The sequence below is a fragment of the Leopardus geoffroyi genome, chromosome X (genome assembly GCF_018350155.1).
Source record: "Leopardus geoffroyi isolate Oge1 chromosome X, O.geoffroyi_Oge1_pat1.0, whole genome shotgun sequence".
Lineage (NCBI taxonomy): Eukaryota > Metazoa > Chordata > Mammalia > Carnivora > Felidae > Leopardus > Leopardus geoffroyi.
In genome coordinates this window covers 8470407-8497982 of record NC_059343.1, presented here as the reverse complement: position 1 = coordinate 8497982, position 27576 = coordinate 8470407, and the positions used below count along the sequence as shown (strand labels likewise).

The 27576-nt window shown below is 42.7% G+C and overlaps 2 protein-coding genes across 2 annotated transcripts in view; both read left to right on the top strand.

Moving 5' to 3' along the window:
- The window catches only part of ARHGAP6 (Rho GTPase activating protein 6), a 453678-nt gene that overhangs the window by 73627 nt on the left and 352475 nt on the right, over positions 1 to 27576 (top strand). The gene's annotated exons all lie outside the window — the stretch shown is intronic.
- LOC123595113 (peptidyl-prolyl cis-trans isomerase A-like) lies at positions 20086 to 21868 on the top strand. The gene has a single exon (XM_045472361.1). The coding sequence runs from the start codon at positions 20086 to 20088 to the stop codon at positions 20677 to 20679; it is 594 nt and encodes a 197-aa protein (XP_045328317.1). The 3' UTR covers positions 20680 to 21868.

Genomic DNA, 27576 nt, shown 5'->3' with positions numbered 1-27576 from the left:
TTTACCCGATGCTACATCTTTTCTTGGCATCCTTACTTTCCCAGTCTCACTTTCCTACTTTGCTTCAGGTTCATCCTGGGAATTCTTCCTATGAATCACTTTCATACAATTCCTCACCTCAGGTCTACTTCTGGGGAACCTAGTATAAGAATTCCCTCATGTAGAAAATTTGCAAATCATTATAAAGTGTAAAAAAAAAAAAAAAAAAGAACAAGAAAGAGATCACACACCATTCTCCACCCCCAAGGCACCCACCATCTGTCTTTTTCTATGAATTAATAAACAATTTATTGAGGTATATTTTGCATATCATATAATTCACCCTTTCAAGTATATATTCTGATTAGTTTTTAGTAAATTTTGCAAAGTTGTCCATCCAGGACCGCAAATCTTAGAACTGTTTTGTTACCCCAAGCAGACCCATAATACCCATTTAAATGACATTAATCCTCATTTTCCTTCACCCCAGCCCCTGGCAACCACTAATCTACTTTCTGTCTCTATAGATTTACCCATTCTGGCATTTTATATAAATGGTATCATGAAATATGCGGTCTCTTGTGTCTTCCTTAGTTTCATATAATGTTTTTGAGGTTCAGCCATGTTGCATTATGTATCAGTTCTTTATTCTTTTTCACTGCCCAATACTATTCCGTTGTATGGACACACTACCTTTTGTTTATTCATCACTTGGTGGACGTTTGGCTTGTTTTCACTTTTTGGACTTATGATGAATAAGGCTGTTATGAACATTCATGTATAAGTCTTTGCTTGGCCAGTTCTCTTAGATATATTACCTAAGAGTGTGATTCTGGGTCATATTGTAACTCTATGTTTAAGTTTTTGAGGAATTGCCCGAATGTTTTGCAAAGTGACTGGACCCTTTTACAGGGTCATCAATAGATGAGGGTTCTAGTTTCTCTATATCCTTGCAAAGAATTGTAATATAGTAATTGATGTCTGGGAGACTATATTTGTAGAGTTGTGATCTAAGTTTTTCTCAAATCTGAATGGATTTTTTTTCAATATATGAAATTTATTGTCAAATTGGTTTCCACACAACACCCAGTGCTCATCCCAAAAGGTGCCCTCCTCAATACCCATCACCCACCCTCCCCTCCCTCCCACCCCCCATCAACCCTCAGTTTGTTCTCAGTTTTTAAGAGTCTCTTATGCTTTGGCTCTCTCCCACTCTAACCTCCTTTTTTTTCCCCTTCCCCTCCCCCATGGGTTTCTGTTAAGTTTCTCAGGATCCACACAAGAGTGAAACCATATGGTATCTGTCTTTCTCTGTATGGCTTATTTCACTTAGCATCACACTCTCCAGTTCCATCCACGTTGCTACAAAAGGCCATATTTCATTCTTTCTCATTGCCACGTAGTATTCCATTGTGTATATAAACCACAATTTCTTTATCCATTCATCAGTTGATGGACATTTAGGCTCTTTCCACAATTTGGCTATTGTTGAGAGTGCTGCTATAAACATTGGGGTACAAGTGCCCCTATGCATCAGTACTCCTGTATCCCTTGGGTAAATTCCTAGCAGTGCTATTGCTGGGTCATAGGGTAGGTCTATTTTTAATTTTCTGAGGAACCTCCACACTGCTTTCCAGAGCGGCTGCACCAATTTGCATTCCCACCAACAGTGCAAGAGGGTTCCCGTTTCTCCACATCCTCTCCAGCATCTAGAGTCTCCTGATTTGTTCATTTTGGCCACTCTGACTGGTGTGAGGTGATATCTGAGTGTGGTTTTGATTTGTATTTCCCTGATGAGGACTGACGTTGAGCATCTTTTCATGTGCCTGTTGGCCATCCGGATGTCTTCTTGAGAGAAGTGTCTATTCATGTTTTCTGCCCATTTCTTCACTGGGTTCTTTGTTTTTCGGGTGTGGAGTTTGGTGAGCTCTTTATAGATTTTGGATACTAGCCCTTTGTCCGATATGTCATTTGCAAATATCTTTTCCCATTCCGTTGGTTGCCTTTTAGTTTTGTTGGTTGTTTCCTTTGCTGTGCAGAAGCTTTTTATCTTCATAAGGTCCCAGTAATTCATTTTTGCTTTTTTTTTTTTATTATTTAAAAAAAATTTTTTTTCAACGTTTATTTATTTTTGGGACAGAGAGAGACAGAGCATGAACGGGGGAGGGGCAGAGAGAGAGGGAGACACAGAATCGGAAACAGGCTCCAGGCTCTGAGCCATCAGCCCAGAGCCCGACGCAGGGCTCGAACTCACGGACCGCGAGATCGTGACCTGGCTGAAGTCGGACGCTTAACCGACTGCACCACCCAGGCGCCCCTCATTTTTGCTTTTAATTCCCTTGCCTTTGAATGGATTTTTTAAACTTCTTTGTTACAATTGCAGTACATTTTATTTTTTATTTTATTATTTTTATTTAAATTCAAGTTAGTTAACATACACTGTAGTCTTGGCAATGCATCTTAAAAATATCTGATCCCCATTCAGGTCCACAGAAACCTCAGAACTCAGAAAGCCTGTATAATTTGCGTCTTTGCTTATTGTATCTGTCTTCACTCTGTCTGGTCACTCCCTCTTCTCTCTCAACCCCTCTGTATATTCGATTAAGCATGCCTAATCAGTCTTGTCTTTCTTTTACCTTCTTAACAGCAGCTGACCAAGTGCTTTTTCGATTTTAATGGGAGAATTTTTTTATTTTTATTAAAAAATTTTTTTTGACATTTATTTTTGAGAGACAGAGAGACAGAGCACAAGTGGGGAGGGGCAGAGAGAGAAGGAGACAGAATCGGAAGCAGGCTCCAGGCTCCAGGCTCTGAGCTGTTAGCACAGAGCCCGACGCGGGGCTTGAACACACAAACCGTGAGATCATGACCTGAGCTGAAGTTGGACGCTCAATAGACTGAGCCACCCAGGAGCCCCAGGGAGCATTTTAAAAAATATAATGTATTGTCAAATTGGCTAACATACAGTGTGTAAAGTGTGCTTTTGGTTTTTGGGATAGATTCCCGTGGTTCATCGCTTACATACAGCACCCAGTGCTCATCCCAACAAGTGCCCTTCTCCATGCCCATCACCCATTTTCCCCTCTCCCCCCCTCCATCAACCCTCAGTTTGTTCTCTGTATTTAAGAGTCTCTTATGGTTTGCCTCCCTCCCTCTGTGTTTGTAAATATTTTTTTTCCTTCCTCTCCCCCACGGTCTTCTGTTAAGTTTCTCAGGATCCACGTATGAGTGAAAACATATGATATCTGTCCTTCTCTGAATGACTTATGTCACTCAGCATAATACCCTCCAGTTCCATCCACGTTGCTGCAAATGGCAGGATTTCATTCTTTCTCATTGCCAAGTAGTATTCCATTGTATATATAAACCACATCTTCTTTATCCATTCATCAGTTGATGGACATTTAGGCTCTTTCCATAGTTTGGCTATTGTTCAAGGTGCTGCTATAAACATTGGGGTACAAGTGCCCCTATGCATCAGCACTCCTGTATCCCTGGGGTAAATTCCTAGCAGTGATAATTGCTGCGTTGTAGTGTAGTTCTATCTTTAATTTTTTGAGGAACATCCACACTGTTTTCCAGAGCGGCTGCACCAGTTTGCATTCCCACCAACAGCGCAAGAGGGTTCCCGTTTCTTAATTGGAGCATATTGAATGTGTCTCATCGCTGAGCTGCAGGCTGATGTACTGGCTTCTCATAAGCTAGCGAGAAGTTACCAGGTTACACAGAGGAAGGGGGACTTGGGACGTGAGGGCAAAAGTGTTTGCAGTGAGGTAAATTTTCTTCTGCAAGTCGCTTAATGAGACAGCACCACATGAGTAGGCTGGTCTGGATTTTGTCACTCTCATGTATCAGCCTTTCCCCTCCAAAGGAGCTTATCAGGTTCCTCATGAGATAATTTTGTTAGGACTCAGCATTTCAGCAGGCAGTAGCCAAACACCTCCTTCCCTTTGCTCAGAGAAGCTCCCTGTTTTTATAGAAAACAAGAAGAGCTTGCTGAAATACTTCTCAAAGGCAGGCTTTATAAATGGGTATATTTTCCCAGGTTCTGTATAATCTCACAAACTCCTAGAAACATAGTGTGTCTCCTTCTCTGCAATCTTCTGCCTGATATTCATGCATAAGGAGCTTTAAGAATGGTTATAAAATTCCTCATTATTTAAAAGTGTAGGAGAACAAACCAATATAAATTCCAGTGCAGCAAGTGACTGTATCTCATTTTCCTATGTACAGATATAGACAATAGGATTATAGAACAAACAACAGAATATGGGATTTGTTTTAACGTTTATTTGTTTTTGAGAGACAGAAACAGAGCGTGAGTGGGGGAGGGACAGACAGACAGAGGGAGACACAGAACCCGAAGCAGGCTCCAGGCTCTGAGCTGTCAGCACAGAGCCCGATGCGGGGCTCGAACTCACAAACTGTGAGATCATGACCTGAGTAGACGTCGGGTGCTTAACCGACTGAGCCTCCCAGGCACCCCCACGATTATTTTTTAATAATAGCTTTATTGAGATATAATCGATATACTCAAAATTCACCCTTTTCAGGTGTATGAATAAGGGTTTTGTACTTATTTACTAACTTCCTTATTTGTAACTATCATCACTGTCTAATTCTGGGACATTTTCATCACCCCCAAAAGACACCCAGTGTCGTTCAGCAGTCGCTCGTTCCTCCCTTCCCCCCAGCCTTGGGAAGCCACTAATCTACTCTATGTCTCTCTGGATCTGCTTATTCTGGACATATCATATCAGTGGAATCATACAATGTATCATCTTTTTGTGACTGACTGCTTTCACTTGGCATGACGTTTCCAAGATTCATCCATGCTGTGGCATGCGTCCATACTTCACTCCCTTTTGTTGCTGAACAGTCTTCCATTGCATGGAGAGACCGCATTTTGTCTATCCGTTCATCATTTGGCAGACAGTTGGGTTGTTTCACTTTTTTGGCCAGTGCTGCTACGAGCATTCCATGTACAAGTTCTTGTATGGACAGTAAGTTTGCACTTCTGTTGGGTGTATTCCTAGGAGTAGAATTGCTGGGTCATATGGTAGCTCTATGTTACAAAATGGCTACACTCTCTTAAACTCACAGTAATCATGGGAAGTGATGATTATATTTGTAGATCAGGAAATGGTGGCCCAGAGAGCTCTAAAAATCTACCTAGGGGCGCCTGGGTGGCGCAGTCAGTTGGGCGTCCGACTTCAGCCAGGTCACGATCTCGCGGTCCGTGAGTTCGAGCCCCGCATCGGGCTCTGGGCTGACGGCTCGGAGCCGGGAGCCTGTTTCCGATTCTGTGTCTCCCTCTCTCTCTGCCCCTCCCCCGTTCATGCTCTGTCTCTCTCTGTCCCAAAAAATAAATAAACGTTGGGAAAAAAAATCTACCTAAACTAATAAACCATGCCTGCAATTGTCAAAATGTTGGATCATCACAGAAGTGAGGCCTTTTCAGATTCCTTTAAGAATGTCCGGTAACCGAGATGGAAGGCAGGGGCTTGGGACCTGGGTAATGGGCATGTCTGCCTCAGACTCTGAACATCTCAAAGGTCATTCCCTAAATGGCAAAATACATCTGTAAAAGTCACGCTTCTGTTTTTCACCATGAAAAGTATTAATTATTCCTTCAGTGACTATGTATCACGTTGGAAATCGGGGAGAAGGTTTAAATAAACAGAAAACATCAAGCCACTGCAAATCATGGTACTATAAGGATTTATTCTATTAAATAAATTTTACTCTTTCCCACTTGCTTTTGTGGTGGGGCTCAAGAATCCTGCGGCCCATAGATTTTTATAGTGTTCTCCATCTTGCAGCGTGTTCAGGAGTTAGTGTTTTCGGGAAACCCATTTCTGCTGAAAGACTCACTCCTCTAACCCCTCAACAGCATGCGTGCCGTGCCGCAGTTATTCCTAGCAGATCTCTTCCCAGGACTGACCCCATGGGATAGTCGCAGCACAATCTTTTCTTGAAGAGAGCAAACATCCCAGCTTTGTTTCCTGTTTTAAATTACTGGGAACTGATGCCCCAGGACCATGCGATTACTTTTGCTTGTGACTGCGTTCATATGTCCCATCCTTCTATGCCAATCTCAGTAGCCTTATTGCCTCCTGTAGCTCTACAGTTATTACGATCACAACATTTTGGAGCTATGCACACAAAGGACCAGCACCACAAAGCAGTTTTGATGGCAAAATGGCCTGAATACATAAGCTACCTGGGTGGGCTCATTCAATAAATGAAGCTATTGATATTCCTTGAAATGGTAAGGCAATTCACAATACACCAACACACAATGCCTGTGTGCAGACCCTCCCCTTCAGGGCACTGTGCAGGGTATGACAGAAGGCTGGCCAGGAAGGCATCAGTGGGGCCCTGTACTCTTGAGGGGGCTTATAAACATTCAAGAAGGGGAAGATAAATACCCAATTTATCTTGGGCTATGCTTTTGGCTCTGAAGCTGGCCACACTGGCAAAGCATCTGTTACTTGGCAAAATGGACCTGGGCAGCCAACGTGAATAATTCAGCATCTCCCTCTTGTGAGGTTTTAGGAGCTGACATGCTCCCATTTGATGATAATTATTCATCAGAGTGATGCCTGCAATGAGCAGATTTTCATTTTTGCAAAATTCTCATATAGGTCTGGCACATTTCTTGTTAATTTTATTCCTTAGCACTTTACAGATTTATTTTTGTTTCTTTCATGGCTGTTTTGCTTTCCTAGGTGAAATCTAGTTTTCCATTATGTCTTCAACATGGTTATTGTTGGCATGGAGGAAATCTATTAACTTGTATGTTGACCTTACTGCTTTTGTATTAGTTCTAATAAATTTTAAATTAACACGGTTGGAGTTGTAGATAGGAAATCATTTATCTCCCAATAACAATAGTTCGGGATAATCTTTTTTTAGGGGGTGGGGGCGATAGTCTTTTTTATTTAAGGTTTCTTTTCATCTTCTTGTCATATGTATTGATGAGATCTTCGGGTATGATGTTGAATGTGGGCATGTTTGTCTTGCTACTGACTATAATGGGGCCACTTTCTCAGTTTCTACTGTTAAACAAGGATGCTTTCTATCACTTTCTGGTAGATACCCCATGACTAAGATGAAGCAGTTCTTTCTATCTTGATTTATTAATAGTTATGCTTTTCTTTAATGTGCAAGCCTTTGAAATTTTGTAAAATATATTTTAGCATCTGTTGAGATGACAATGTTATTTTCCTCCTCCTTTAATGTAAACACATAGAGAATTCCATCAATAGCTGTCCTGATGTTGAACCTCCTTGAATCCCTGGGATAAAGCCTACTTGATAATGATTGATTATTATGGAGCTTTTAATTTACTTTAAAGCTTTGTGATCATTCTCCATTAAAAAATACTTACCGAGTATGCCAAAATACCTAATGAACCATGAAGTTGTTTGAAATTATGGTAGGGAATACAAATAGACTAGTTGGCTATACTGTTTGCTTTTTTTTCTTTTCTTTTCTTTTCTTTTTTTTTTTTTTTTTTTTTTTTTTTTTTTTTGAGTAATTCCATTCCATGCAGACATAGCAATGGGATTTCATCTTCAAGAGAAATGCCTTCTTGGCTGGGTAGACCCTATTTTTTTCTGGTAATTCATCTGGTCTCTAACATTGAGTAGCCTTCTGGCTTAGTTTGTATGTTTAAACAACCTGGTCAAATGCACCTAAGCTGCCACAACCATCACATGCTGACAAAACTCTTTTTGGAGCTTGTGGAAATTACTACAAGCATGAAATTTTGTTGATTTCAGTGGTTGCAGAGGCTACAGCTTTTTCTTCCATCAGTTGTCAAGAGCAGTTAGTAGACTGCAGTTCAGAGTATAAATTGTCCGGTTTCACACTCCAGCTCTGGCTGCCAAAACCTTAATTCTCAGTTTCATCATTTTTAGAATGGGACTATTAAAATACCTTCTGAGCTACTGTAGATATTAAATGAGTAAATAGAAAGCACTTAGAATAGTACCCAGGGCATAGTAAGTATTATATATGTGTTAGCTGTGATTTTAAATAATCAAATTGGAGTTGTTAATTTGGCAGGAGTTTTGTTATAGACACCATTGTCTTGTGATCACACATGAAATATTTTTTCTTATATATGACTCATGGAAACACATCCCATGTGGAATTTGACTAGTCCTTTACTCATTCAGGGCATTTCTGAAAATAGGCAGTTTTGTTTGACTAAGTGTTTTTCCAGTTTAAAAAAAAAGGGGGGGCTGGCTGATTTTTCCAAAATATTTTACGTTTGGGAAAACTCAGAAGGATGAGATTGAAGCTGATTATCAGAATAGGCCAATCTGTCTCCTGATACGAAGAGAAAAATCATTTAACGTTGGTTGCCTATAGTCAACAAGCAGTGGGACTTGGAGAATATGAGTTGAGTGGCAAGCGGTGACCCCCACCTCTCACTGCGCCCTGTGGGGCTCTTCTGCTACCTGCGTGTTGACTAGGAGAGTTAGCAGTTAGCTGAAGTCGCTTATAGGGGGACTCAAGATGGAGAGGGAGATTGTGTGTGGGCTCTGCTCCCAGACTCCGTGGGTTCAGAGCTGAGCTTCACCACTGCTCACCAGCCAGTTGACCTTCGATAGGTTTCCAATGCTTCAGTTTTCTCATCTGTAAAATGGCAATGATACTAATCAACTCCTAGAACTTTGGGGAGAATTTTTAAGAGAAAATCCCTGTTCGGGGCCAACATAGGACCCGGCACACAGGAAGTGGTCCATCAGTGGTGTATCATTTAGCACAAAGCATTTATTGTCTGTGATCTTTGTTCTAGCCTGCAGGTCATATCTCTAGCTGGGCAGCGTGTTCTACGTGAAAATTCGATGACAGAGGAATTCACTGCCTTTTATTTTTGAAACAACTCAGTGGGTTTTTAGTATATTCACAGTATTCACAGCTGTGTGCAACCATCACCCCAGTCAATTTGAGAACATTCAGGTCCCTTCAAAAAGAAACCTCACACCTTTTAGCTCTCACCTCCCTCCACACACACCCCACCCTCCTTGCTAGCCTTAAGCAACCATTAATTTCCTTTCTGTCTCTATGGTTTTGCCTATTCTGGACCTTTCATATAAATGGAATTCTACAATATTTAGTCCTTTGTGACTGGCTTCTTTCATGTAGTTTAATGTTTCCATGCTTCATTTGTGTTGTAGCAGGTATCAGTGCATGATCCTTTTTTATGGCTGAATGATATGCCACTGGATTCATAGAACACATTTTGTTTATCCCTGATCCACTCATGGACAATTTGGTCTTTTTACCTTTTGACCAATAGGAATAATGCTGCAGTGACCATTCATGTACAAGTTTTTGCATGGGCATATATGTTCAATTCACGTACACGTTTTTGCATGGGCATATGTGTTCAATTCACGTACACGTTTTTGCATGGGCATATGTGTTCAATTCTCTTGAGTATGTACCTAGGAACAGAATTATTGGTTCATATCCCATATGAGGAATTGTCAGACCATTTTCCAAAGTGGCCGCACTGTTTTAACATTCCCACCAGAAGTGTGTGAAGGTTCCAGTTTCTCTACCTCCTCGCCAACACTTGTTATTGTCTATCTTTTTAATTATAGCCATCCTAATAGGTATGAAGTGGTGTCTCATTGTGGTTCTGACTTTAATTTCCCTAATGAGTAATGATTCCACGCATCTTTTCATGTGTTTATTGGCCATTTGTAGGTCTTCTTTGGGAAAATGTCTATTTAGATCCAATTTTTAAATTGGGCTGTCTTTTTAAGTATTGAGCTGCAACACCAGTCATTATCATTGAGCTACTCTCTGGCGGGCCAGTGCTGCTCACGTGTCTGTGCACATAGGTCCCCTGGGGCCTTGGTTAAAATGCAGATTCTGCTTCACAAGGTTCAGGGTGGGGCCTGAGATTCTGCATTTCCCAATAGTGCTGCTGTTCAGGGACCCTACTAAAGTATAAAACAAAATTATATTATTTGCAGGGGCTTAATTTCCCCCACAGTGTGAAAGATCCGCAGGAAACACAAGTTCAGAAAAGAGGCTGGAAATGAAAAACGCAATTTAACGAGGTTAATTGTGAACACCAGGGGTTTGTTCAAACGAGTTGCTTTTTTTGGTGGCCATCACTCATAGTTTCCTCACCTGCCCTCCAGGATATATTATTTCACTTCTGGAGGGATCTTTCTGGCCTTTAATGAGTCCTGGCCATAGTTGAGCCTCGTTGCAGTGGCTGCTGATATAATTTGGAGGTGCTTTATGTTCTGCTGTTGAGACATTAAAATGGAAAATATGAGGCCAGAAATGATTTCTCTCGGGATGCACATACATGGTTAGAGCTCATAGTGGACCTGTCAACATCTTCTCCTCTGCCCCTCCTTGGGGGAGATTTTGTCTCCTGACGCAGTTTTGAATGAGACTTTCATAAGTCCCGAGTCTCGTACCTTTTACAGTAAAATATTTGCCCAGATGAAGTCATCTCCTTTCAGAGATTTCTCTCTGAAAATACAGCTAAACCCACAAGCTGTGAGGAATTATAATAATTCATTTAGAGATACCTTTTGGGCAGCTGGAAGCACTGGGAATTTTCTGGATCTTAGCTTTGGGGAAGTTAGGCAGGCTGGAGATCTCTGCCCCCAGATAGGTGACCCTTAGGGAATTTGCCGTAGCCTAAGGTGAGGGGGACTGTGGGAGATGGGTTCACTTGTCGAGTTATTTCAAGATCTTATTGCTGGGACTTGGAATAATTAAGTTTTGCACACATATTGATGAAATTGGAAACTATTCACCCTAAAGTAATATGACTGTAACTTTTAAATTTCGCTGAAATAACAAAATTAATTTATAAAGTCATAATACAGCAATGCTGTAGCATCACCATACAGATAACGCCGTGAGGCTAAGGGTTTGTAATCTTTATTTCTTAGTTCAGAAGGCAAGTGGAGGTGCTTCATAATCTGTCCTCGAAGTTGTTTACTTTTTCCAAGTGGGCGTGTGCTTCTCCAAGTGTTTCTCTGAGGAAAGTCCCCTTGAGTGAAAGCAGCATCTTCGATCACAGAAGCCAAAAAGACCCTCCACGTGCACCGACTTGGGCGATAACCCGGAGAAACAATATCCCGCTACTGAGATGGTGGAGTTTCCACCTTGCTGTTCGCTGGCTGGCCTTAGGAGATGACAGTCGGGGTGCCCATGCCTGGCCACTGGGGACCCTAGGATCCACTCTGTCCCGAGCACAGCAATGCTGCCTTTACATCTTTTTCATGCTGAGCCTCTATCTCTTTACTGTTCTTTAAAAAGTGTAGAAATGCCCCATTCTCCGTCCCTTCCTCCCCATCCCTCCTCTCCTTCCCTTCTTTCCTTTTTATCCTTTGAAATTTAGTGAGCTCACTCTTGCATGCTAGAGAAGGTGCCAGACATTAGAACATAGTGTCCCCTTGAGACGATGCCCATGGTAAGGGCAGCCTTTGCACAGTTGTAGGCTGGGGACCATAAAGGGGGGAGTACAGGCTTGGGCGGAAGGAGGATGAGTTCCCTTTTGGCTGTGTGATTTTCAGAGCCGGGGGGCCATTCAAATCGAGGTGCCTCATAGGTAGCTGTAGAGCTGAGAAGAGTGGTTGACAAAATGACTGAGGGTTGATGGGGGGTGGGAGGGAGGGGAAGGTGGGTGATGGGTATTGAGGAGGGCACCTTTTGGGATGAGCACTGGGTGTTGTATGGAAACCAATTTGACAATAAATTTCACATATTGGAAAAAAAAAGAAAGACCCAGAAAGGCATGGAAAGACTAAAAAAAAAAAAAAAAAAAAAGAAAGAAATAACAAAATGAATTGAATCTAACAAAATGGATTATAACAAGGATAAATAAAAATTCATAAAGGTAAATGCAGAAAAACCACCTGTATGAATCCTGGATAGAGGGGACACAACTTAAAATTAGGTGTATGTGTTTTAACTAAGAATCAGTTGTCAGCGTATGCTAACTTATTGGGGCAATTTCCAAAAAATAAACATTTTCTTGGATTGCGTCAATAGAAGTATAGCGTCTAGAATTAGGGAGGTGATAGTCCTGTTGTGTTATAGGTGGGTCAAGACTACAATTAGAATAATGCATTTAGGTCTTAGCTCATGAGCTGTACAAAAATGAGGGGGGGGGGCAGGCTGGATTTGGCCTACCCATGCTCCATAGACTTCTGTTGTGCCAGACAGCCACTTATTACATCTAACACGACTCCTAGGTGTGTAATTTTGGCTAAGTTTGTTAGGACCACATTTATACTCACATCATAAGGGTGACCATGAAGATTAAATGTGGAAGCACATGTCACACCCTTGGTACATAATGTCACACCCGACACAACTAAATGGAAGCGGCCCTCGGTGGGTTTCTTTGGTCACATGATCTTGGGCAATCCCTTCGACATTCTGGGCTTCTGCTCTTCTGCAAAGAAAAGGGAATATGGTCAGATAAGATGATTCCGGAAGCCACTTCTCCCTGGTGGCAAGTGCTTGAGCAGAACCCCTGAAGCGGTCTCCCCGGCACTCTCTTTCTGGTCATGGGTGCCCACTGGCGTCACCGGGAAAGCCAGTGTGTCGGAGTTAGTGACCGCGAGAGCAGCCCTCACATGGCGATGGATGGGCAGTTGCCCTGGGCGATGGCTGCCTTGTTAACTCACATTCATTGACTTCTTTCCCTTCTCTGTCCCACTTCGCCACTCCCCTGCCAGCGTTTTCTGGGGTCACCTCCTGTGGTAGGCAGAATATTGGCTCCTAAGAGATGTCCAAGAGATGTCCGTGTCCCGATCCCAGAACCTTACGTGGCGGAAGGGACTTTACACATGTGGGTTCAATGAAGAATCTCTAGCTGGAGAGATGAGCCTGGATTATCCAGGTGGGCCCAGTGTGGTCACTCAGAGGTGAAAAAGGGAGGCAGCCAGATTCAGGAGGTATGATGACAGAAGGGAGAGATTGGAAAATGCTCCAGTGCTGCCTTTGAAGATGGAGGAAGAGGCCACAAACAAGGAAATGCAGGTGGCTTCTCGAAGCTAGAAAAGGCAAGGAAATGGGTTCCCTTAGAGTATCTAAGAGGAACCCAGCCCCCGCCAACACGTCGGTTCTAGCCCAGTGTGTCCCATTTTGCACTTCTGACCTCCAGAACTCAAAGATAATCAAGTTTTTTGTTTTGAGCCCCTAAAATTGTGGTAATTGATCACGGCAGCAGCATGAAACTAATACCCCTCCCAAAGCAACTATTTGTCCGCGAATCTTTGCTTCAGCATCTGCTTCTGGGGGGACCCAAATTAAGACACTTCCCAGTCTGACATTGTGTGTTTATTTCTATGTCGCTTAAGATATCCATGCTTTTTAATTGTCCGTAGCAGTTGGTTATTGTGTACTTCGATGTGCTTGATGTTGCTCTAAAGCTAGTCAGAAAGAGGGAATAAACTCACTTCTTCCCTGTGTAGAGTTTACCATCGAACCATGGAAATGAGCCACAGATAATTCTAGCATGCGCCTTGTGCTATTCAGTGCTTTTTATCACTGAGTCACGTAACTGTAAGTATTTATTAAGCTTCCACTGTGAACATTGATCAGATCAATAGGGTGGATAAATATATGCTATAGTCTCTGCCAACAAAAAAGGAAATTCTCAAATCTAATTTTTTAATAAAATGACAGTAATGGCCTAAAGCAGGCCAAACTCATTTTGTCTCTAAAATAAAAGGAGAACAAGGAGTTCTAAGTGAAAACAATGCAGGGATCCCATTTTAGGGAAATCGAAGCACTGCTTTCACCCCCTGGTTCCCATAAAAAGCGCGGAAAGTTTATTTTGTTCCCAAGGAAATTCACTGTTGTTTAGCTCCTGAACCATCAACACATTTTTAAAAATTATAATTTACTGCCGCATTTGGCTGCGAAACATACTGAAAGAAGGTTGAAGTCAGATTCACAAGATATGAGTTCGAATTCTGGATCCATGACTTCATACAGTCATGTGACCTCAGGCAAAAATGTAACCGCTCTGAACTGCATCTGTTAACCAACCACGGTGATGTCAGCCTCTAAGGTCATTTGGCCAATGGAGGCCAGCACGCGCTCGTGTTCCAAGCCTTTCGCTATTTTACGCAGTTGGGCATCTAGAAGAGTAAACCTCTTCAACCTTCTGGACTCCAATTCTGGAGTCCCTCTTCCATTCATTTCTGCTGGCGGGACTGAAATCCCCTCCCAGGCTTCCCCCTTTTTTCTGCAGTCCCTCGCTCTAATTTCAGTCAGGAGTACCCAACATGTGCTAACAGTTTAATCCTAAAGGTGTGGGGTCTGCCTTCCGGGTCGTCCCAGGTGAAAACTTCAGCAAGTGTCTGGCTGCAACACAAAGCTAATTGCTGGAACAGTCTGAATGTTTCCGTGGCTTAACACATTAGAACTCAATTTTTTTTTTTTTTTTTTTTTTGGTAGCATTGGAATGACATCAGGGGTTTGAAGGGCACACTTCCGTGTGGGCATTCAAGGACTCAGGCTTCTCCCGTCTCGTGGCTCCTCCAGGTCCAATCCGTGTGCTCCGTGGAGTGGGGTGAGAATGTGGCACGTCCCACGAGCCTGACCTGCAGGGGACACGCATCACTCCTGCTTGCATTCTGTTGACCAGGACTCCATCATATGGCCCCGTCCTAGCTGCAAGGGGAATGTGGACTCCTGGCTTAGCATAAATCCTTTGTCGTCAGCTTGCCATTTCTTCCTTGCTGTGCTTCTCTCAAAATGTTGCTATGTGGGTTAAAAATGCAAAATAGACGTAAGTTCCTTTTAGAGCAAAATTGTGCTATAAACGAAAAGGACTTTTCCCCCCCTGAAAGCAAGCTTGTTACATGTTATGACTGGGTTCTCCTGAACACGGTTAGGCACCTAATAAGTGAATGACTTCAGCCGTCATCACCAGGTCTTAACATTGCTCTTATGGGGGGAATGCCTACCCAGTTCCAAACTACTGGCCTAAAAATAGGCCCTTGGAACTTATTTCATAAGTTAGTGGCTTCCTCTACCAGCTTTGTAGAGTGCGTGTTCATTTTGATTCGATTTCTACTTGATCATAGTTTGATTCCATTTATATTTAGTTTGTGATTTTATGCTAATTTTACATCTTGTCTGTATTAGCGATAAGGTGCAGTTGCCTCTCAGCCTTGACTTCCAGAGTCACTGGTGACACTTGTTGCCTACTCTATGTCAGGTACGCTCTAAGTACATTCTCATTTTAATCCTCCTGGTAATGCTGCAAGGTATGCATGATTACCTCTATTTGATTATTGAGAAAACCAACTTGGAGAGCGTAACTATGCTAGTTTTCTATTACTTTTGTGGCACATTACTACAAACTTAGTGACTGTGTTCTGTACTAGAGGCTCTTGGGGGAGAATCGACTGTGAGCTCATTCAGGTTGTTGGCAGAACTCAGTTCCTTGTGGCTGTAGGACTGAGGTCTCTGCTGCCTTGCTGGCTGTAGGCTTGGGCTCTTTCTCAGCTTGGAGAGGTCACCAGCCTTCCTTGGCTCATGGTCCCTCCATCTTTAAAGCCACAAATGCTGTGTCAAATCCTTCTCATGGTTGCAATCTCTCTGACTTCCGCCTTTTTAAAAGTTTTTTTTTAAATTTTAATTCCAGTATAGGTAACATACAGTGTTATATTAGTTTCAGGTATACAATATCATGGTTCACCAATTCTATTCATTACTCAGTGCTCATTCTGAGAAGTGCACTCTTTAGTTCCTATCACATATTTCACCCAGACTTCTGCCTTTTATTTTATTTATTTATTTATTTAAATTTTTTTTTCAACGTTTATTTATTTTTGGGACAGAGAGAGACAGAGCATGAACGGGGGAGGGGCAGAGAGAGAGGGAGACACAGAATCGGAAACAGGCTCCAGGCTCTGAGCCATCAGCCCAGAGCCCGACGCGGGGCTCGAACTCACGGACCGCGAGATCGTGACCTGGCTGAAGTCGGACGCTTAACCGACTGCGCCACCCAGGCGCCCCAGACTTCTGCCTTTTAAAGGGCATAGCCGGATAATCTCCATATCCTAAGGTTAGGTGAGTTGGGACTTTAATTACATCTACAAAATCCCTTTGTAACAGTACCTCGATTAGTGTTTGATTAACCAGAGGATGGGAATCTTGTGGGGGCCATGTTTAGAATTCTGCCTGCCCCAGTAACTAACTTGCCTCAATTGGCACAGCTAGAGGGTTGGAAAGCAAGCTTTGGAAACCAAATGTACCCGGCGTTAGTCCCTTTTCTGTCTACCAGGTTGCCCTTCTTGCAGAAAGGAGTGGTGGGCAATGCCTGAAGAGAATGTCCAGCCCCAATTCCTAACCTAGAGGCATAGAATTTAAATAATTCCTACATTAAAAGTTACAGATTTAACATTTTTTAAATTGTGCATCAAAGTAATACTCTTTTCCAAATGCCACCACCGGAGAGATGGTATGCTTGTGGGCTACCCAGACAGATCTGGATAAATTCTAAGAGCCACCGTTTATTCATTCTGAAATGCCAAGCCTCAGTTTCAGCACTGTATAGTGGGATAATAATAGTATCTTACAGTTGCATCATGAGAGACTGAAGCAGTGACACTTATAAATGTTTTTCATAATTCCTGGCACACTGTGAGCACTCAGTTGTTAACCATCACCTCTGCCAGCGTTATCCTCATCATCGTGTTGTGGTCCTCGCCGGCCATCAGCCCAGACAGCAAGTCCATATTAAGTGTATCAAGTATTTATATCCCATATGATAACATGTAATACAAATCATGTGCATTTGTCAAATGGGAAGAAAAACTATTATGCCCTCGATCTCATTGCTGACTTGACTTTGCTTCTGAAAACCTCAGCTGTGGATTAATAAGTGTAAGACTTGCTGATTTTTCCATCTCTTGGAGACTCAGGAATAAAAGGGGAGGATTTTTTTCTGTGCCACTCATGTAACTGAGCGTTTGTCTGCTTGGTTCCGATTCTTCTGGTCACTTAAATGGATATAAGTTTCATGTCATAATTCACGAGCCCTTGTGTCACTTTCAGGGCCCTCCTCTCAACATGTCCTCCTCCTTTTCCCTCTTGATCCAAGACCCATTATTGGAAGGTCTCTAACATATGTTTCATTTTACTTTTACTCCAGACTCGAGCTTGCTGTAAACAAGAAATTTATTTTTAGTATTTTTGCTCTGCATTTTATTCAGATCTTTTCTCTTTCTGCATTTGCACCACATTCCTAGGCTGCTGTGAAGCCAACTTTTTCAATGTGAGAAAACGAAATGTCATGGAATGAAGGCTTGGTGGCGACCAACGGAAGTGCCTGTTGAGTCCTCTGTGGGAGGAAGCTGGAGACCCCTGGATGGTTTAAGCAGAGATTTGAGCGAAGAATTATGAAGGACAGAGGTGGTAGGAGGAACCCCCGGGACTGGTTCTAAGCAGCATACGCTGAAGAAAACGTGGGGCTGTCCAGACCTCCGTTAGGATGGGGGAATGTGGGTGGGAGAGGCCACCGTGGTGTAGACACTCCTCCGCCCACCGCAGCCTCTAGAAATCAGCAGTGGAAACGTTCCATGGTATGGTAGTGTTGCGGTTGGAGCTGCAGCCCGAGCTTTGGATTTAATCACCTTACATCAGTTCTATGTATTATTCAAACGTAGGGAGAGGAGAGAAATTTCTAGTGAACAAAACCTTGTGAAAGCCTTCTGGCTCTGCTACCTCCCCCCTGCATTTAACCCAGCCACCTGCGACGTCCTTTACAAGGTGATGCGCGTCTTTTGCTTTCCGTGTTAGCCTTTTAGCATTCTCATCGTCTAAGTCACAATTTCTCCACCATGACCCTCAGACATTTGGGGCCGGGTCATTCTTTGTTTTCCCTCGGCATTTGCTCCACACCCGGAGAGCCTTCAGCAGGAACACCTGAAGCCCTGCTCCTGAGGGCTCCTTTTGGTTTTTCTTCTGATGATGGGCAGCACTAGGGAGTTAACGCCTATGAAAGGAGCCCTGGGCAAGTGTTGGATGGGGAGGCGCCGGAGAGCTGGGACAAATGTGCGGCGTGGTCCACACTGTCTCCCAGCACTCTCTGATGGGATCGGGCCCCAGTGGCCACAGAAGTGACTTGTTTGATAACGCACCTCTACCGATGTCTGCCCCTTCGCTGACTCCCCTCCCAAATAAACTGTATACATTCACATCCTTGTCTCAGGGTCCACTCGTAGGGGAACGCGAGCTGAGACTCCGTGTTCCAAACATTGCAATTCGGGATGTCTGGAGAAACCTTGAGCCAGTTCTCTAAGATTTGTTCATGAAACGCCATTGATCAGTGTTGTCACCAAGTGCTCTAAGGCCTACATCCTGGGTGGGCCAGGCCACGCTGGGGATGGGTGCGCGCTGCTGTGTGTCTGCGCCGATGTGGACATTGTTATTTCTCGTGGGTTTGTTCTGAGTAAAGCTCTTGGAAATTGTGTTTTCCCACAAGTTCCACAAATGTTTCCACATTTTAGAAATTGTTTGAGCATGCTCTAAGCTGTGACTTTGAAAGTCAAACAGTTTTGGCTGGTGATATTATTTTTAAAGAAACAAAACAGTCTTGTTTTGTTTTTAATTCTGGCTTTTGTTATGCTTTGCAATCCTTTTCTGCTCTGAGGGCCTTTACTTCCTTTGTTTAGTGCATGGCTTTGCAGAAGGCTCATGGAAGTATTTGGTAGACATTTTTATACAGATGTGATTACAGTGAATTTTCCTGGTAATACTTTACATTCTAAAGCCCTTATAACATAGAATGTTTCATTTAATCCTCACCCAAATCTGGGATGATAGGATTAGCATCACGCTTTAATGAAAGAGAAAGCCAAGTTCCAGAAAGTTTAAGTGAGTTTCTGTTTAGCACTTTTAACTAGTCACGAATTAACGTAAAACTCCCATCAATGTGATCAGTGGTTCTTCAAAGACCGCAAAGAAAGACCACATGCTCTCCAAGGGGTGTAGAGCTGTAGGATGTGGGGAAACATGGGGAGGAGAGGGCACAGCCCTCAGCAGCAGCTAGCATGCGGAGAAAATGAACACGAGTGAGTCAGAGACTATAGCAGCATGTCCCCAGGTGCTTTTCTGACCTTCCAGGGAATCTTCACTATTGCCGTCAGTCTCCAGCGACCTCTCAGCACCATGAAAGCTGTGGTCCATCTTTCCTGCGGCAGCAGCTAGGAGAGCATGGCACCCCTGTGTCGGTTCACACAATCTAGTGCAAGTCTTTATCTTGCTTGTGCTAAGGTTGTGCCTGGCAAGAAGAGGAAGTACACGACTGTTTCAAATGTCGACGTTGGATTTTGAGGCGAGGTCCGAAGCAAATTGGTTCTGTTCCTGCCAAGGACTGGAATCTTACCTCTGGTACCCAGCCCGGCGTCAGAGTCCCCACTGACAGTTGCCATCCCTGAGACTGAGCTCAGTCTGATTTCTTAAGCCTTTGCCTGTTGCCCAGTGTCGGTACCGGGGTTGCTCCTATGGGAACCCAACCCGATTACCTCCTACCAACAATGAACCTGAGTCATGACTAAGGCATTCTGCACTAACCAGGATTTATTTGGAAAACAGAAAACCTTTAGCTATTTCGAGAAGAAAGTGATTTGATACAAGAGTTGGAGGCTTACTAAGGAACTGGAGAGGCCGGCAGCCACCTTTATCGAAATGGGGCGGATAGTAACATAAAGAAAGAACCACCGGTGATCTCAGCTACCTGCCGTGGCCAGAAGCACCTGGCAACACCTCCCATCGCTCATCTGCCAGAGCCCACACACCTGCCTGCCACCACCATGCTGGGCATTGGCTTCTCTCCTGCCCCGTGAGTGTGTCCTGTTTGTGTGGCCTCACTCTGAACCGCGATGACACAAAGCCTGGAGAAGGTAGCTCACACACTTCTAGCCTCAGAGATACTGGGAACAGCGTAAAAGAAAGAACATAGTGCTGAGTAGCTACTGATAGTACAGGCTATATCCTGTCTCTACAAATTTTCTGAAGCTGAGTATTGAGCCTTTAAGTAGGACACTTAAAGAGGACAGTGTTGCTCTTCCAAAGTCAAAGATGCTAAGAAAAACATTTCTTATCTGGAGCTCTGTAACGGTGGCCTTGCAGATGCCACTGCCGCGGAAGCTCTGGTGCTGTCCAGCCACCGTCGACCCCACCGTGTTCTTCAACGTCACTGTGGATGGCAAGCCCTTGGGCCATGTCTCCTTTGAGCCGGTTGCAGACAAAGTTCCAAAGACAGCAGAAAACTTTCGTGCTCGGAGCACTGGGGAGAAAGGATTTGGTGATAAAGGTTCCTGCTTTCGCAGGATTATTTGGGAATTTCTGTGCCAGGACTGTGCCTGCACATGCCATAATGGCACTGGTGGCCAGTCCATCTCTGGGGAGAAATCTGACCATGAGAATTTCATCCTGAAGCACACGGGTCCTGGCATCTTGTCCATGGCACACGCTGGACCCAACACAAATGCTTCCCAGGTTTTCATCCCCACTGCCAAGACTGAGTGGTTGGATGGCAAGCATGTGGCCTCTGGCAAGGTGAAAGAGGGAAGGAATATTGCAGAAGCCATGGAGGGCTTTGGCTCCAGGAATGCCAAGGCCAACAGGAAGACCACTATTGCTGACCAACACTTGACTTGTGTTTTATCTTAACTACCAGACCATTGCTTGTGTAGCTCATGAAGGCACCCCTTCACCCCCATCTGCTGGAAATATCCTATAATCTCTGTGCTCTCGCTGCAGTTCTGTGGGTTCCATATTTTTCCTAATACTCCCCTCCAAGTCTAGCTGGATTGTGGAGTTATGTTTATGATAATGAAAGAAAAACCAAACAGCAACAATAACACCAACCAAAGATTCTGTAATGGTTCTAATAGTGGATGTGAATCACTTGTATCAAGTGATTTGATACAAGAGTTGGAGGCTTACTGACTAGTCCAAGCAGAACTACCAGGAAAATTGGGCAACTCTCTGTACCCACACCCTTACTCTGCGCAGTATAGTTGTACCCTGAGATTTCCTTATTTCCTGGTAAAATATGTACCACACTTTAGTCAGCTGACTCAGTGTCCGTTCTACTCCTGTATGCCAGGGTCACAGTCTTGGATACGTTTTGGGCTAAGTCTGCTCCTCCAGAGACGAGTCTTGGAAAAAGTCCCCAGGAGGCAGTGGGGACTGGCCAGTGTGGGTCATCCCTGAATACCTGCTCCATCACATAGTCGTCCAGGGCATGGGACTTGGCTGAGTGCTAACACCACTGTGGCTGTTGCTTTTAGTGGCATATTATACTTGTCATCTGATTCACAACATTTGCTTCCAGAAGCTGTGCTTTTGGCCTGGGTACAAGACTAAAAGGCTGAAGCAACCATGAAATTGACCTAATGCTGTTTAAAAATGTTACTGCTTCTTACGAGTCATGAAGTCTGATTTACTCCTCATAGAATGCTAATAATCAGGTTTCTTTTCATCGCGAAGTGAAATAGTCTTTGTATATTCATGATTAGGTATTGGGAAGGAAATTTTACTCTGTTTAGTAGATTAATTAATAGTAAATATGAAGCCGTGATGTATTTTTTTTTCCCTCAAGAACATTTCATAAAACCAGAACTCAGTAAAGCCAGTTGTTCTTTTGGATAAGCCAAATAAAAGGTGTTCTACCTAAGCACCTAGGGACTCTTGATTTAATCTAACTGAAATATTAACTTCAATTTTTTTAAGACTTCAATAACTGATAGTTCTAATTTATTTCTTCTGAGAAATTTGTGTTGGAATTCTAGTCGATATTATTCTAAAGATTAAAAAAATTCTGGTTGGAAAGTAGAGATATATCTACTATTAAAATTTTGTTTCTTTGATAATGATTAGCAAGCAAACGGAAGGGCATAAGAACTTAATAATGAAAATATTAAATTTTAAGATCATTTTCCAAAGTAGACAGTTAATTAACTGGAAGCTGTACTCTTTTCTTGCTCTATATTGAATTGTCCTTTACTTGCACTGGACACTGGCTTATTGTTTCTTCTTGCTGTCTCTCATTTTGTTTTCATGAAGTAAAGGCTCTTCATATGATTTTTCTGTTGACAATGGTAACATGTCAGCAAGATGTTTTACAACAGAGTAGTTTTGGGGCTGCATCTGACTCTCTGTGACCTTTCACGTATGATATGTTAGACCCCTAGACAGATATAAAGATGAGACATCAAGACTAAGAATGCTAAGAGACATGTTCTGGAAAATAAGGCCTGCAGGAAATCATTCTAAGCGAATCAACAATAACTTATCAAAGGGTATAATGTTTCAGTTCTAGGAGAAACCAAGAATACTGGAATTTGTTCCAGAACTTCACTTCACCTTGATTTAATGTATAAACATGAATGTGAAATTATGTCAGTTCCTTCTAGACTTAAATTGTGATATGAAACGAGGAACTGGTAGCTGTGATCAAGTTCCTGATTCTTACAAATGATGAAGATATGCAAAGTATATTTCCAGTCTTTGTATAAACACATTAATGTTCTGGCTCATTGGAGTATTTTTCTGATTAACCAGTGGATACGTACTTATATGTGTGTGCTTGCCTGGAAGAGAGAAATGCTTACTCTTGATTAATGTGCTTCTGATTATATACATCTTGTGGGGTTTCATAAAAGTGCACTCCTTAATCTCCACCACATATTTCCCCCATCCCCCCACCCACCTCCCCTCTGGTAACCATTGGTTTGTTCTCTATCGTCTAGAGTCTGTTTCTTGGTTTCCCTCTCTCTCTCTTTCCTTTGCTCATTTGTGTTGTTTGTTAAATTCCACACATGAGCGAAATCATACGGTATGTCTTTGACTGACTTATTTCGCTTAGCATAATACTCTCTAGTTCTGTCCATCCGTGTCATTGCAAATGGCAAGATTTCATTTTTTTTAAATGACTGACTAGTATTCCATCAAATATATATGCGTATATATTTGTACATACCGTGTCTTCTTTAGCCATTTCTTTATCGATGGACACTTGAGCTGCTTCCATGATTTGGCCATTGTACATAATGCTGCTATAAACATAGGGGTGCATGTATCTTTTTGAATTGGCGTTTTCATACTTTCTGGGCAAATACCTGTTAGTGCGATTACTGGAGTGCAGGGCAGTTCTGTTTTTAACTTTGTGAGGAACTTTGATACTGTTTTCCATAGTGGCTGCACCAGTTTGCATTCATTCCCACCGACAGTGCAAGAGGAACCGGTTCCCCTCTCTCCACATCCTTGGCAACACGTATTTTTTTCTTGTGTTTTTGGTGTAGCCATTCTGACAGGTGTGAGGTGATATCTCATTATGGTTTTAATTTGCATCTCCCTGATGTTCTTTTCGTGTGTCTGTTGGCCATCGGGATGTCTTCTTTGGAAAAATGTCTGTTGGTGTCTTCTGCCCATTTTTTATTGGATTATTTGATTTTGGGGGGTGTCGGGTTGTCTACGTTCTTTATATCTTTTGGACACTAACCCTTTATTGGGTATGTCATTTGCAAATATCTTCTCGCATCCTGTAAGTTGCCTTTTAGTTTTGTTGGGTGTTTCTTTCACTGTGCAGAAGCTTTTTATTTTGCTGTAGTCCATTAGTTTATTTTTGCTTTTTTTCTCTTGCCTCAGGGGACTTATCTAGAAAAATGTTCCTGTGGCTGATGTCAGAGAAATTACTGCCTTGCTCTCTTCTGGGATTTTTAAGGTTTCAGGTCTCACATTTAGGTCCTTAATCCATTTTGAGTTTATTTTTGTGTATGATGTAAGGAAGTGGTCCAGTTTCTTTCTTTTGCATGTAGCTGACCGGTTTTCCCAACGCCATTTGTTGAAGAGACTCTCTTTTTCCCAGTGGATATTCTTTCCTGCTTTGTTGAAGGTTAATTGACCATATAGTTGTGGGTTCACTTTGGGGTTTTTTATTCTGGTCTGTTGATCTATGTGTCTATTTTTGTGCCAGTACCATACTGTTTTGATGACTACAGCTTTGTAATGTGACCCGAAGTCTGGAATTGTGATACCTCCTGATTTTTTTTTTTCATAAGTGGGTATTTCAACTCTTCAACACTTAATTACAGTCAGTAATTAAATCATTCAAGGAATTTTAACATCTTGAAAACACTTATTTCAAATCATATATTCATTTAATGTCTCTTTTGTTTTCTTATGAGTTTTCCAATAAAAAGTATTTTCTTTATTTTCAGCTCAGTGCCTTTTAAAAATGGTATTAATATGTGGTCTTAAGGATCCATGTATTCCAGGTGCTCAAGGGTCATTGTGTTTTTTTTAAATAACTTATTTGTGGTGGGTTTTCTCCCTAAAGCAGAAATTAGTCCAAATACACATGGCCTTGAGATTTCACAATTAGGCAATTAAATTAGAAACATGACAACTGGCATGTGTTCAAAGTAATAAAGTTCCAAAAATAGAAAGTGAATCAAATTAACATAAAGGCATTAACTTTTTTCTGGGTGGCATGAGTTTGCAAAAGTCTTGAGTAATGAGATTTGCTTATTCTCAAAATAGCCAGAGAACCTTGAGTGACATTGCGTTTCAAAGGTGGGGGCCAGAGGGAAGGTCGCTGTCGGTATCGGAGTGCCAAAAGGGCAGAGATTTCACTTCGAAATCACCTAGGTTAGTACATGCCGCTCTACTTTGAAATCTTTACCTAGTACTGTAAAGAAATTATTTTGTGTGTGTGGATTATCAAATGATTTATAAAACGATCCCTGGATCTGGAAACTTAGATGGCTTTTAAAACTTTATTTTTGTTGAGTTTTCCATGCTGTTTATATTTTCCTAACATTCAAGTAATGATAAAGTTTTTTTTTTTTTCATTTTAAAAAGAATCAATTCCAAATAGTATTCCCATTGTGTGGGATCGTTGGCTCTAAGCTTTGTGTTTTCTTGATATATCAGTTATATGCTAACAGGCTTTAAAAATTTGTGCACATGTGGGGTGCCTGAGTGGCTCAGTCAGTTAAGCGTCTGACTCTTGATTTTGGCTCAGGTCATGATCTCACAGTTCGTGGGTTTGAGCCCCACATCTGGCTCTGTGCACAGAGCATACTTGGGATCTTCTCTCTATCCCTGTCTCTCTGCCCCTTCCCCACTCGCGATCTCTCTCTCTCTCTCTCTCTTTCTCAAAAAATAAATAAACATTTAAAAAAATTGTGCATGTCGGGGCGCCTGGGTGGCTCAGTCGGTTAAGCGTCTGACTTGGGCTCAGGTCATGATCTCATGTTTTTGTGGGTTCGAGCCCCACGTCGGGCTCTGTGCTGACATCTCAGAGCCTGGAGCCTGCTTTGGATTCTGTGTTTCCCTTTCTCTCTGTCCCTCCCCCGCACATGCTCTGTCTCTCTCTGTCTCTCAAAAATGAATAATAAAAAAAAGTTAAGAAAAATTAAAAAAAATTGTGCATGAGCATTTGAAGAACGTATGAATGAAGGATCATGCCATTTCCATTGGTGTTTCATGCTGCAAGACTGGTTTTCAAATCCAAAGATTTGGAGATCTGTGGGCAGTTCCCCAAAGTAGTACAGTAGTTCCACTGTTTTAAAAGACAGTTTTCATTTTACATAATTTCTGGCATGTTCTGAAAAAGGCTGACATGCACACTTTTTTGCTGATTCCCCCAGTGTGGCCGTTATCCATTTTGTTCTGGGTGCTGTTGTGAAGGTCAGTCGAGGTAATGATGCATTACCCCTGTTTTCCTTACTTCCTGGCCTTCCCTCAGAGCTCCTGATCCCTTCTCTGGCCCTTCAGTGCTTCCGTCTTCCAGTGGCTATTGCCACCGGCCTTCACCTGAGCTTGTCAGCCCTCTGGACGTGCATAGACATCCACATATTGTACCCCCGGTTTTCATGTGGGACAGCCAGTGCTTCTTGAGACCAAGGAGGCCACGGCCTCCCGCAGCGCCCTTTCTTTGAATGAAAAGTGGATGGGGGTGGGGAAAGTTGGAAGGGCTGGCCCATTTTTTGTCCAGAGCTGGTTGGAAATTTGGGTTGGCCAAACATAACTTTATTTTCTTGGAGGTAATAGCCAGCCTTGATTTTATTTAATGTATTAATTTTTAAAAATACTATTTCAGGGGTGCCTGGCTGGCTCAATCGGTAGAACATGCAACTCTTAATCTCGGGGTTGTAAGTTCGAGTCCCACGTTGGGTGTAGAGAGTACGTAAAAATAAAATCTTAAGAAAACTTATTTCATTTTTGTGTGCTTACTGATGTTAAACAGATCATAAGTGCACACGGTTAAAAAATTCAGATGGTCCAGGGGCGCCTGGGTGGCGCAGTCGGTTAAGCGTCCGACTTCAGCCAGGTCACGATCTCGCGGTCCGTGAGTTCGAGCCCCGCGTCGGGCTCTGGGCTGATGGCTCAGAGCCTGGAGCCTGTTTCCAATTCTGTGTCTCCCTCTCTCTCTGCCCCTCCCCCGTTCATGCTCTGTCTCTCTCTGTCCCAAAAATAAATAAACGTTGAAAAAAAAAATTAAAAAAAAAAAAATTCGGATGGTCCAAAACAGATGTGCCTCCCCTCTCGATCTGGAGTCCAACGTTTACTTACCCAGAGTCCACCGCTGACACCAAATTCTTGCATATGTTTTTATTCTTCCTTGATATCGTATGCATCTGTAAGCATGCATCTCTCTCTCTCTCTTCCTGTCCCTTTCACCACCTACCCGCTCCCCTCCCCCCCCCAGATATATACAAACTGTAGTATGCTATTCGGACAGAGTTGCTTACACTTAACAGAGCATGGCGATAGTTTCATACCTCTGGGTATGAAAGGGCTTTAAGTTTCTTCTCTTTAAGGGCTTCGTAGTATCTAACAATATGGAAATTAATTATAGACTAGCAGTCCCTTATTTTATTTAACCTGTCCCCTACTGATGGACATTTATGTTGTTTTGGGTCCTTTACTTTGGGTCAGGGGTTGATGAACACTTTCTGTAGAGGCCAAATCATAAATATTTTAGGCTTTGTAGGCCATGTTGTCTCTGTTGCAACTGCCTAGCCAATGCCCTCCTGTCACCGGAGCAACCCTAGAATGTATGTAAATGAATGGGCGTGGCTGCGTTCCAATAACATTTTATTTACAAAAACAGGCAGCAGGCGAGATTTGGCCCCTGCTCTGGATGATCAATTTTGAGAAGCACTGTCATTGCATCTGACACTGTGACTGGCCTGTAGCAAGTGTTCAACAGATATTTGTTGACTGATAGGTGGTTTAGGTGGAAATTTGTAGTAGACGTAAGAAGAATGCTAAACAATGAACGACTTGAACAGGACATATTGGTATCGAAAAAGAATGAAATGGAAAATGCATGACCTTCAGAGCCTTCTACTTTTTGGTATTAAAAACATTTTTTTAAATGCTTATTTTTGAGACAGAGAGAGAGAGAGAGAGACAGAGTGCAAGCAGGGGAGGGGCAGAGAAAGAGGGAGACACAGAATCTGAAAGCAGGCTCCAGGCTCCGAGCTGGCAGCACAGTGCCTGACGTGGGGCTCGATCCCATGAGCCGCGAGATCATGACCTGAGCCAAAGTCG

What these genes read in the sequence shown, in the direction of transcription:
- LOC123595113 (XM_045472361.1), top strand. Translation starts at nt 20,086, where the DNA reads ATGCTAAGAAAAACATTTCTTATCTGGAGCTCTGTAACGGTGGCCTTG.